At 41.3% G+C, this 13,080-nt stretch overlaps 1 protein-coding gene across 1 annotated transcript in view; it reads left to right on the forward strand.

Moving 5' to 3' along the window:
* SMPD3 (sphingomyelin phosphodiesterase 3) overlaps positions 1 to 13,080 on the forward strand; it is a 1,015,604-nt gene that overhangs the window by 607,962 nt on the left and 394,562 nt on the right. The window contains exon 5 of the mRNA XM_069217238.1: positions 4,719 to 6,337. Coding sequence (XP_069073339.1) covers positions 4,997 to 6,337 — 1,341 coding nt within the window. The 5' untranslated portion in view covers positions 4,719 to 4,996. The remainder of the gene's footprint in view (positions 1 to 4,718; positions 6,338 to 13,080) is intronic.

Raw genomic sequence — 13,080 nt, forward strand, 5'->3', positions numbered from 1 at the left:
AAACACACAAGAGGCCCAAACCACATTAAAATGAGAGTTTTTCAATTAGCACCAACAGGGTGGAACAAAAGGGTGTATCCTGCCTTAGCGCAAGGGTCCTAAAAACCACAAGTCATTCATATCTTGGTGAGGGGAAATGTGCAAGGGTCAGATAAGCATTTGCACAAGGCAGGGCTTCTGTGTGCATCATGTAACATATAATCACTTGTGCAGAAAAATAGAGATGCTGAATGGCGTCAATGTTACTTACCCACCCATGAGGCGACCAATAATCGTGCATGTGCTCTTGTGGGGAGGTACCTCTCCCCTATTATCTTATCTGTACTGCTTGTTCTTGCTTACGTCAATGCTGAACTTGTAACCATAGTTTTTTGTGGTTTTTTTACAGTATAAATACCACTGCTTGTGAACTAGAACGTTGAACTTCAGTCATGGCCTCTATATTGAGACTGCTTGTCGTTCCCAGCTGAAAATCGATTAAATCTATATTACTTTGTCAGATTGATCTGTCTTCTTTTATTAACAGATTTCCTTCTAACAATCCAAGATGGCCACCCAGGCCACCTAATCTGCCATCTGCTCAGAATCAAGGAAGGCATATTAACCCTTTGTCTGTTGTGGTGTCAGTGTTGTTGGAACTGGGTACTCTCTTTCCCGACCTCCAATTAAAGTGCTTTGGGCCAAAACACTGGCATGAAGCGCTACTCCATTGCTACAGTATTATTCACGAGGGCTGGATTAGTTAAATTCCGCTGGATGGCTCTCCATGTTTCTGTTCAAAGTGTGAAGGGGTGATGCTTTCCACTGTATTAAGAATGGTACTTGATCAGATGGTATATTTAGTGAGTTTAATACTTTACAAAAGTGTGTTTATCATAAAGTGTTGCATGGCATACCATTTGTTTTTCTTAGAACCGGCGACTCTATTTCCTATTTAAATACCTTAAAAGTCGTAGTTCTGCTTGAGGAGTGAAAAGTGTGTCTTAGGGGCACCAGACATCCAATTACCAGTGATGAATGTCCGGTAACGAGCCGAATCAGTTTAAGGCGCGGGTGCTGTTGTCTCCTGGCTCAGTCTCCGTTTCCCGAATTTGCTTAGTGATTAAAACTCCTTCATTTGGCATTTTCAGCCCTGCTGCGAATTTGCTAACACATTCTGATATATTTAGACTAGATACGCCTGATTCGTGCTTTTTAGTGTTAAAACATTCTGCTTTGTTATTTAGCACCAAGGACTGTAGTACCCGAGATTGATTTTCAGAGCTATGACTTTCCTCTACATCTTGAAATCAGCGAGGAGAATGGCATTCTACGCCCCGTGTTTCACAGAGGCTCTCCTCATTTCACAGCAGGTTAAGTGAGACCAGTGGGTCGTTGATATGTCGGCTAAAGACTTTGTTTTCGAAATGAATTGTAAATATTCACTCATCCATTGAGACTGCAGTACACCAACCCAAGGCATCTGTTCCTGTATTATTTTGAGTTATTTTAAATTTGCGCCACAATTTCCCTCAAACAGTATTAAAGGTTTCCATTCTACCGGTGGTCAAGGCTCTCTAACAAAAAATAAGAAAACTGGACCTTTTAATTAGCGTGTAGTGTGGAAGTACAGGCACTTCCTAGGAACGCAGCACTTTGTTGGTGTCTTATGCCACCTCAGGTGACCCCTCGTCTTCATCGCCAATCGGGGAACATAGCATTATCTTTCATATCGCTCAGCACCCAGCGATCCCTATCTATCATGGATGTCAATTTACTAAAATGGCAGATGCAGCAGGAGGGACATCACAGACACTTTGGCCCTGCTGACATCAGTGGGTGACCCCTTGACCATCACCCCATGACCCTCGACAGCTTCCTATTTGCTGCTGATGTGTTAGGATAAGGTCAAGTACTGAAAAAAAATCAGAAAGGACACAGTGGTCTTACAGACGTTTAATTTCAGTTAATGCTAGAGGAATCATGACCTCTGAGATCAGGGGAAGCAAGGGCGATGCCAGGGGTATCAAAATGCAAGGTAGGTAACAGCTACTACCTCAGGCAACCTCACGTTGCTGCTGAAGCTAAATATCTGCCTAAAATCAGTGCTTTACCTGGGCAGGTACTGTCAGGTATTGAATACCAGCACTTCTTTAATTTGAGACGATGAGTAACTGCACTTCTGCAATACATTTAATGGGATAATACTGGCACTTCTCAGGAGCCAAGAGGTACTCTAAATAGTGAATATCTTCACTTCTATATTCCCATTTAAAGCACTGTGTAAACCCCATGCTCAACAGGAGCCTCCGTGGATGCTTGTGATTAGTATGGCTGATCTTTTTAAGACACAAACGCCCATATTTATACTTTTTTAGCACTGCATTTGCGCCACTTTCTGACGCAAAAGCGGCGCAAACTTACTAAATCCAATTGTATTTTGTAAGTTTGCGCTGCTTTTGCGTCATAAAGCGGTGCAAATGCGGCGCTAAAAAAGTATAAATATGGGCCAAAGTGTAAGTCTCTTTACCCTCCATTCGGTCTTCCATTTGAAATTCCACAAGGATCAACTCTAGGTCCTCTCCTTGTTTCCATCTATACTAGATCCTTTGCTTGTATTATCATCTCACTCCAATGATATCCAAATATAGTTTTCCTTCCCAACTTCCCTTTCCGTTTTCAGTCATAGTGTTCATCCTTTCAGTTTTCTTACAATGTCTAGGCCAACGTTCTCCAAACCTTCCTTTCCTTACTCACCTTCACTTCTAGTCTTCTGTCATAATCTCATACCGTAGTGTTTGTCTTTTCTTATCATCTCCAGGTCGACAAATACACAAATCTTATTTTCCTTTCTCACCTTCACTTCTAGTGTTGAATTAAAAATCTCAGACTCCCTCACTTCAATGTGTAACTGGATCGGTGTTCCTTCTCGGAAGTCAACTTAGCACCTGTCCATCTATGTATCCCCATGATGTATCACCCTTGAATCTCTTAGTTATATACCATCAACCAGAAGTATAGAAGTGCATAGACATTTACCCAGTGAAAGAGAGAGGAAGCCTGAAAAGGGAGGAGGATGGAAAACAGAAACAAAGGGAGAAAGCAAGAATGTAAAAGAATTTTCGAGAGTGAGTTCCAGTGTCAGATCCCTGCGGCCGCCGCCCACAGGGCCAGTTCTGACACAGTGGTAAAATGGTTTCCTCTCAGGGTACCCTATAGTGCCAGGCCGGAGCATAAGGTATAACCGATTTTGAAATATATAGGCTATGCCTAAAGCATCGGTAGGCCATCCGTAATAGTGTCGGTTTAGGTAGAGGGGGATGATTACAAGGGTGAAACATACGAAGCACACCCTCATGCATCCAGGGCGGCAGTGAGGTGGCAGTGTCTGCCAGCTGCCGCGCTGCAATCCATCTCGCAACCCATTGGAGCTGGGATACTATATAATATTGCTCGAAAATTAGGGTTAGCTAGTCCCCTATTATCCACGGACTGGTACAGTTTGTTGAGTGCCACGTGACACCTGGAGTTGCCCCACCAAAAGTTCTGATTGTTCTTTCCCTAATCTCTTTATTTGATGTTGAGACTTCCACCTGACCTGACGTTTTATAGAAAAAGTTGTTTCTTGCCACAAAAAGAAGCCTGGGGCGCCCCTCCATTGTAAGAGAAAAACATTTTCTTTGTCTATGATATCTCCATGCGCTATAATGTAAAAAAGGCTAAGTTCTGCACTTTAGCGCATGCGCTGTAAACAGTACAGCCCCAGACACCCAGAGTAGTTGTTGCCATTCCATGCTTCCGAGCTGCACTGTTCGGGACTCATGAGCTAATTTGTGGAGTTACTGAGTTATTGCATACCCTATAGGAAGCCCAATTTATAACAAAACGGGTCAATGACTCATTTCTCCTTATGTGTAGAGGTGTAGAATGGGATCATGAAACAGCTCCTCTGGCTATACCACAGAAAGTTTGCAATAGTACAAACAAGTGGATATGAGCAAATTATATTTGCATCATCTCAAAATATGATGAAAAGTGATCTCACAATATTTTTCCACTTACATAATAAGAAGTAGAGAAAAATATTTTTTCCAACTTTTTAAGTGTGAATAATGCAATTGTTTCTCAAAATGACGTTGCTTGTTTGGTACATTAATAGAAAAAATAGTGCAAAATCTATTTGCTCTGTTTTTTTCCCTAAGGCTATTGCTGGAGTACATTTGCTGAGTAAAAGGCTTATTAACTATTCAAAATTATTTTGAAGGAATGCATGTAGTTTCGCAATCTATTTCCTCTGGTTTTACGCAGCGTTATATTCTTGCTATAGTGTGAACCAGAATAAAATATGTTTGTTCTATTCTGTATATCACAATCATAAAATAGGTGGCAAATGTTTTCACCCTGTTTACCCAAGTGCAAAGTGTCTTGGATGTGGCCTCGAACTTTGATTCATCTGCTAGTAATGGTGTCCGTATCCTTGTATTCCTACGAACTGTCGACCTTTCCCTTGCCTATTCGCTTTTCTCAGTCTGTGTTGTAATCTTTAAAAAGACAAATTGCTTTTTATTACAAAGAATGAAACAAGTGTCTGCATTTATGTCATCGTATGATTGGAGTCGAAGGAGGTTCAATTGTCTGATTCCATCAAAGTATTTTGCACGTTGTCTCAAAGTTGTGTTTCTTCAAGTAATATCAGGTAGTCCATTGTTCATAATATCTTTCGTATTTTGTCTCAACAGAGTTTCCATTACCCCACCAAGGACCTGATATGGTGGTCTCCATCAAACAAGGATATATTGTGAAGAATACAGATGCCAAGAAGACAGCACTGTAGCGATTTCCACAGCCGTCTTCTCTGACACCTTGTCATGTTACTGTTAAGGTGATGCTGTTTGTGGGTGCTTGACAGCCAGACTGTGTTGTGGGTTGGAGGATAATCCTCACCCTACCATTCCGGATGACTTCTGGGAGAGACATCATGTAGTGGGCCCTGAAGTGTTGTCATAACTGCGTTGCAATGGTTTTATACACCTCCCCATTCCCTAACAGCTTTCTTTCAGCACTGCATTCCTTTTCCTGGGCTCTGGTTTTCCCATGTTACTGGTTTGGAGACCGGCTTTTGGCTTCCTTCTTGCCTACTACGTACGAGAAGCGACAGCGATCCGATGACCCATGCTACTTTCAGGCACTTTGCATCATCATCACCACACCCATCTATCTCGCATTGTTGGTTGCATCACTCCCATTTGCCCTGATCGGCTTCTTGCTGTGGTCACCAATCCAAGCTGCCAGACGACCATACTTATATTCCAGGCTACAAGACAAATCTTTTGCAAATGGACCCCCACTGCTCACCGAATGGAAGGCCACAAGTGGAGGGAAAAGCTTTTGCTTTGGCAGTGCCAATGTTTGCCTTCTACCAGATTCACTGGCGAGGTTTACCAATCTTTTCAACACACAGGCACGAGCCAAGGAGATTGGAAAGAGGATACGAAATGGGGCAAGCAGACCTCAGATCAAGATATACATAGACTCGCCCACCAACACATCCATCAGTGCTGCAAGTTTCAGCAGCTTAGTAACCCCACAGGGAGGTGATGTGAACAGCCGCGCTGTCAATGCAGGCATGAAAAGGACGACCTCCATGGAGTACAAAGGAGATAACTCTGGATCCAATAGCAGTGAGGAAAGCAGAGATGTGAAATCTGCAGGAGAGCACAGCGAGGGTGAGGACAGTCCCTGTATCATCCGTATAAGTGGTGAGGACAGTGGCCACATTTCAGATACGGAGGCCGATGCCATGAGTGGACAGGTTAATATCAGTGGCCCTCCTGACCCCTCCATGGAGAATGAAACAGAGGGCCACAGAGGCCAAACCCCCAACCACAAACAGAGAGAAGGGGACTCTGGCAGCTTAGACAGCTGTACTGCCTCACGGGAATCCCTCGTCAGGGCACGAATGGCTGATGGGCCAGGGGATCAGGGAACCATCAACAACAAATTAATCTACAAAGCGTCAATCATAAAAAAGACTTCCGCAAGGAAAAAGAAGCACATGGATGACATTGTGGACCATGAGATATCTGCCTTCTTTCCTGCCAATTTGGACTTCCTCTGTTTGCAGGAAGTGTTTGACAAAAGGGCTGCTGAAAAGTTGAAAGACCAGCTCCATCACTATTTTGAATTTGTTCTTTACGATGTTGGGGTCTATAGCTGCCACGGCTGCTGCGGCTTTAAGTTTCTAAACAGTGGCCTCCTTTTTGCTAGCCGCTATCCAGTTCTGGACGCTGCCTTTCACTGTTACCCCAATGGAAAAGGATCGGACTCACTGGCTGCCAAGGGAGCTCTGTTTCTCAAGGTGAGTCATTCCTATGTACTGAGTCACAAATTAATGAAACCTGCTGTAAATACCCAAGTGCATAATATTAAGCTTGTTGTTGGGAGGATTAACACAGAAAATATGAAGCAAGAAAAAGCTTTTCCGCAACGTCATTAAGTGTTCCCCTTTTCTTTGTCCTCTTGTTTAAGTGGGTAAATTCCCAAAGTGTTGGATGTGGGAAAGACATCAGATTACTATATTGAAACCAGGCCATCTCTGGTAAGAGCCAGAAGCCTTCATTTAGGGACTGAAGCTAAATCCATGGTAATCCACGTTGCTGCAGAAAGGATGTGAGATATTACACTTATTAGGTGTGGTATTATCTCATATTTGGCATTTTCTGTACAAAAATGAGGAATACCTAGGAGTGTAGACATTTACAACTTTAGGTCGAGCCTAGGCAGACTCATGCACTGTTTATTGACATGTTGTAATCTACATTTGTGGGCTTGCACCACACCCATCACACACCCATCACTTTCATTGATTCCTTGGCCTGCCTTTCAAAATTCCTTTGATTTCTTTGGTAAATGCTTTCCTTTTGTCCCAACTTTTGGCTGTTTTGTTCCCGCCCTGGAGACTGACCCTGTTACATGGATTATTGCACGAATGCCCATATACGTTTGTGTGGGTGCACTACTTTTTTTATTTTGCTTCAGTTTATTTGGTAGTTTCCTGCTTGTGTTCTGCTCCGTATCCGCAATGGTTTGTTGCAGGGCACTTGGCTCGCGCCCATGAAATGCGCTCAACTGATTCCATTTGCCAACCAAAACGTAGTTGTGTATGCTTGTGTAAACAAACTTTCATTTCTGCTATGCTTTTGGAGCTCACGTGGCTTGGCGCCATTCTTCATGTTTCATATTATTGTTTTTTTTCAATGAACTGCTCCTTGGATTGAAATGTAAGTTTTAACTTCCCAGTTCCAAAGGCGGCATCGCTAAATGTTATGCCACATCCATTCTCCAACACAATTGGCATATTTTTTATGGCACATACATTCTCTGAGATTCTAGCACCTTTCACAAACACCACATATTATTTTAATTTATTGCTGTAGACACACATGTCCTTGTTTTAAAATATTTTCGCACTTTATATATTTTACTTTTGGAAGAGATGTGCAGAGCATCTACGTGTAATCCTAATCCATACATACTGAAGACTGTGGTTTAACTGCTCTGTTTTTGTGACTAAAAGTGTGATGATTTAGGATGAGTACCTCAGCATGAGTCCCAAAGGAAAGTCCCAGGGCTTTGTTCATATTGGCTGCAAGTGTTTTTGTGTGTAGGTGTTCTCTTCAAACATGACGGAGCCCTGATCACGTGTTATAAACAGGCTTTATTGTTTGACTGGCACTTGCTCGAAAAACACTTTGTTGGAAGAGTACATCTGCTAGACCAGTAACTAATATACTCTGAAAGGTTTCTCATGTTTGAAGCAGATGCCGACAGATGCCACATATGGTTAGTGTTTTCTCCCTCGCCCTCCAGTTCAAGCCCTCTAACCTCCCTCTGCAGCCCCCATTCTTCCTAACCAGTGGGGGTGGGTACACTTCACTGTCGTCATTTTTCTTCTTTATTTCTTTCTTTCCTACACCTAAAATAAGGACTGCAAACTTATTTTACTCCTTCCCCGCTACAGTGTGTGTATGGAACAAGGGCCGCATTCTCCAATTTAGACTGTTGAATTGAGCTTCCAGCGCCACGTTTTTCTTATAATAATTTAATTGTAAAATCGGAACTGGGATGTCACATTTTAAACAGAAAAACAACAGAAATCCTCAACATGGCTGTCCCGGCATATTCACTGCCCTCTAGAAACTCACCCCATAATGCCTTGTTGAGCATTTCCTTTACAAAACATTGTAGCCCATTACTCAGCCTGTGGTGATCCTACGACAATCGTACCACCACCACCCCAAAACAGTAACCTCTCCCACCATTAAGTGGCTTTTTAAGCTCTCTCATTGCTAGAAATTTTGTTTTACAGCTAGGAGCAGTTTGTGTTTTAAGGGCCTTGTTTGTAATATTTTTGAAGTAGGCCTGCTGGGCCTGAAAATGTGTAAGGCACTATGCCCTCTAGAGGCTTAATATATGGTTATACTGCATTACTTTCTGCCATTCTCTTTTCATGTGGTTATGCCCTCTAGAGGCTAACTGTGTGGTTACATGACCATGTTTCTTCCAAATACTATTTTTATTGTGGTGTCCTCTAGGGGCTGTTCTGAGCATTACAGTCAAGATATTACAATAATCGTCACAGTCTGAAACTTGCTCCACAATGCTTTGCGGGACCTTCCTTTTACAAAACAAAAAAGACAAAAGGACCACCATCAAAACAGTCAGCTCGGCATGCCCTTTCTGTCTAGGTCACCTCTGGGTCCCCACACTAGGTTGGGGGACCCCAATATAATAATATAAATATTATAATGCAATATTTCATTTTTTGCTACTGATAGAGAAAGAAGGTAAATTGAAGTGCCTAAGTTATATGCCACTGGAATTATGTGGCAGAGAGGACCAAATTATGCGGCAGGGTTGACCAATTTATATCGCAATAAAAGTTCAGTTATGCATTTACAATGCCAGTAGCTCTAATGCAATCAAATGCGAGACCTATTGTATTGCAAATGCTTGTTCTTCCTTTGCAGTGCACTATTACGGCACCTCAGAAAAGGTTATAAATCCCCATTCCTCTAAACCAGCTGAGAAACGTTAGATGCGCAGTAACCGGATTACTGCACATTTATCACATATTTCAGACACTCTAAATGAAAGTAGATTAGAGCAAGTGAGTTTTTTTCTATACGCTTCCCTTCCTGCTGGCTGAAAATGCACATTGAATGAAATGAAATCTAAAATTAAACATTTTTTCATTTCACGTTTGTGTTCCATTTATCAGGTGCGATTTTTCGTGTGTGACCTAGATTTCGGTGTATGTTGCTGCACTATATAAAGGAAGTGGCACCACTGAAGAGTGTATATACTATTATATGAGGTTAGAAATAGAAAGGTGGGCATTAAAGGCTAGCAAAGAGGCTTCCTCTTGCAACAACATTTCCTTACCGCTCCCTCGGTGTTCTTTAAGCTGGGCCTTTTACAACCTTTTCCTATCTCTCCATGCTTTTCTTCAAGCAGAGCCTTTTTCTCTTCTCCTTCCCTTCTTTCTTCTCTCCTCCATCATCTATTCTTGTCATGTGGTTTACATCATCAGCAAGTCACAAGATTTAACATGGCCACTATAGCAAGACCTTTGCCTAAAAATGTAAAACCTCTCACACGTGGGGAGATAAATAAATGTTTGCTTAGTGATTCTCATGAACGTGTCCGTATAGAAGTCAGCATTACAACCATAGACTACGACGGATCTTAGCTTCAGGGGATGACTGGTAAGGGACACCTGACTCGCACACTGGCATCCCCGCGGGCCCTACACCGGTCACTAAGCCCTGAATGTCTACGAATGATGATCTCTGTGCCATTCACAGACAGATTTCTGCTAAAACGATACACGAATCTTCTCAGAATGGAAAATAGACTTCCCTGGAATATATTGTGAAAAGAAAGAAACTACCTAGAGTAGTGCTCCCCAAGCAATTTAGACCCACAAATTAATTTTAGAGGAACACACTTTCGCCACTGAATTTGCACAGGCATACAGTTTTATTGATAAAACTAAATTGCACACACACGATAATGTGTGAAATTCGGGTTTCAGTGAATAGTCATAATTTATGCATCACGAAGTATAGTGTCCTGATTTGTTTTGATCCTATTAAAGTCTTCCTTTCCATCACAGTTCAGAATTACAAAAAATTAGCTTCATTTTTGCTTTTCTAATTGCTGAAAGGGCATAGTTCATTTACATCTATTTACATTTAGTTATGTGTTGCAAAAAATGAGACCCAACAGCCTTTCCTTTACATTCCTTGTACCCCAGCAAGATTGTCATATAATTCACTTTACTATTCTTTCTCTGACTGCAAAATGAGGGGAGTTTGTAAACATCAATCCCAATAAATAAAAATAAAAAACATAGGCAGCAATTTGGCAGAAGACCTAGTCTGACACTTGAAGTCTGTCTTTCAAGTGCAGCACATATGACAAGATAAATACAGAATTTAAAGGCAACTTTATTTGAATTTCAGACAAAAGGGGAACAACAAGTGCACAAGCACATAAAAAAATAGCGTGATGAAAACACATAGGGAGCCCGAAGTAAAAAACACACTGCTTTTTAAGCAATGAAGGTTAAGGGAATTGTGAAAGTGTTCTTGACATCCTCAAGGTTCGCCATCTTGAATCGCTCCCAGGCAGTGCTTAATTTGTAAATAAAAAGGTGCCGGTGCTCAAAGCTCTGCTCTGAAACACACGGTTGCTGCAATTAAATGTGCGAACACGGAATACCGAGGCAGAGTAACCCTGAAGACATCTCGGGCCTCTTTAATCTATTTACAGACACACCCTGCCTCTCCAGCTCACTCTCGCAGCTTTCTGCTTTCTAACTTTGAAACGTTTTTTCGCTTTTCTCTTTCCTGTCTTTCCCGTATGTGTCTTTTGCTACAAGAGCTCGCAACAAATGCTTGAGGCAGAAGAATAAGCCCCGGCCCGCAAAAATAAGTGCCGGTGCTCAGCACTGGAAACAACAAGCACAAATTAAGCACTGCTCCCAGGTCCTACTCGAGAAGAGGAGAGAGCCACAGGTAAAATGCCATGATGTATACATTCTTAGGGACAGATTTACTAAAGTGTCACTCAATGCAGCACCTCAGGCACAAATTTTGTGCTGCATTTTGTGACAGGGAGGGAGCAGCAGAGCACCATGTCAACAGAGATATGGCTTTCTCCTGCCCTCTCCCTAGTGCCTGTGCAGAATTTTGCTGCTGTGCACAACACACACACCTTTGCACCATAGAACAAGGCTGTGTGCCAGAGTCTAGCATAGGTTTTGTACTGAAAGGGTTCCCTTCCAGTACAAAATACTATACTTAGTCCAGTTTTAAAACTGTTCCTACTTTGCATGGGTGCTGCAAAGAGCAGCACACATGGAAAGTTGTAAAAGAAAGGAGAAATTAAAACATTTGATCTTTTAATGCCTGCTTTCAAATGGCATTATTGTTTAATGCAAAAAACGTATCTCACGTTTTTAATTGATAGGGTTTTGCGTTACAAAGCATGGGTAGTCGCATGGGAATCCCCATGTAATGCCCCCTTGATGCTAACTAATGCAAAGCAACACTTCATGATACTTTGCAATTTTAGGCAATTTCCAGTACAAAACAAGATTTGTGCTGGAAAGTAAATAATAAAAAAAACGTTTTATGCTGGTTAGTCACAAACACAATGTAAAATGTTGGCAAATCTGTCCCATAGAGTCTAGTTGGGTTGCTATGATGTCACCTACACACATCTAATACGAACCATTCAGCTTGAGAGAACGTGCCAAGTAAATTTAACAACTACACTGTATATAGTACATCTGACGCAGAGCCTTTAAGAGAGCTTAACTAATGTGGTCATTTTGAAACTTGTTGCCATTTTGTGAATGTATGCAGGCTTATGATTTGAGACAGCTATAAATGTCTGACCCATCATGTGGTCACACATGAGTCTAGAGTTATCTCACATAAGACTTGCACTTTAAATGTGTACTCCACCCAACCTTAGATGCCTTTCTTTCTCATGTATCTGATTGTTATTCCTGGACGTGTTGTTGGAGGCCCTCTTAATTCCATCCCTACCCTTCTACTCACCATAGAAACAATGTTCGTAGTTCTACATCAAACAAATTACTCGTGGTTTGCAACATTCCTCTTTGAGCTAAATGCTGACATACTGGTTATAATGTGGGATATTTATGAGGCTGTCTTGTGAACGCTAATTTCAATTGGCTGTTATATGCATATCTTTAAATGTGTGGGCACTGACATACCCTCCAACTTGTTCTGGACCAAGAAGAAGGAATACTTGCCCCATTCCATGCTACATCTTTCACCTTTAGCCTATGTAATACTCTTCTACGCCGAATTTTTGTGTCATATGGAAATGCAAACAAAATGTACAAAAAGACAGCCCAATAGGTAAATGTTAGTCTATAGATTGTAGTCTAGAAAGTGTAAGGAGTAATGGCATGCTTAGGAGTGCACTGTTAATGACCTCATATATTAAATCACTCATGGCATGTTCTATAAATAACGTGAATTTCAATAGGTTTGTTAGTTTCAAAAGCTATTTATTAACTGACATTTTCACCTAACTATAACGTTACCATTTGTTTTTTTTTTTAGTAAAAAAAAAAAAAAATATATATATATATATATATATATATATATATATATATATATATATATATATATAGTATATATATATTGCCAAGTGGCAATCCAGAAAAAAAAGGTTTTTTTTACTTGCCTATATCTTTTGTATGGTTTGACGAATCTTCATGACATTTTCTGAAAAAAGTGCCCCTGTGATTCTTGTTGCGCATGGAAAGTTTTGAAGTGACCAGTCAAGCGAGGGCTAAGAAAAATGAGGGGGGGGGGGGCTCAAAAAAGTTGCATTCCCCATGGTAATTCATGTAGGACCTTTAGACATGACTACAGCCCAGACCACTGGACTGAATGACACCAAATTTGGCAGAAAGCTCGATTTTGGTACTCAGATTGTGCTTTCGGTTATTTGGTGTAAATCTGTTCACAAGTTTTTGATAAATTAAAGGGAATA

This window comes from Pleurodeles waltl, chromosome 12 (genome assembly GCF_031143425.1).
Source record: "Pleurodeles waltl isolate 20211129_DDA chromosome 12, aPleWal1.hap1.20221129, whole genome shotgun sequence".
Lineage (NCBI taxonomy): Eukaryota > Metazoa > Chordata > Amphibia > Caudata > Salamandridae > Pleurodeles > Pleurodeles waltl.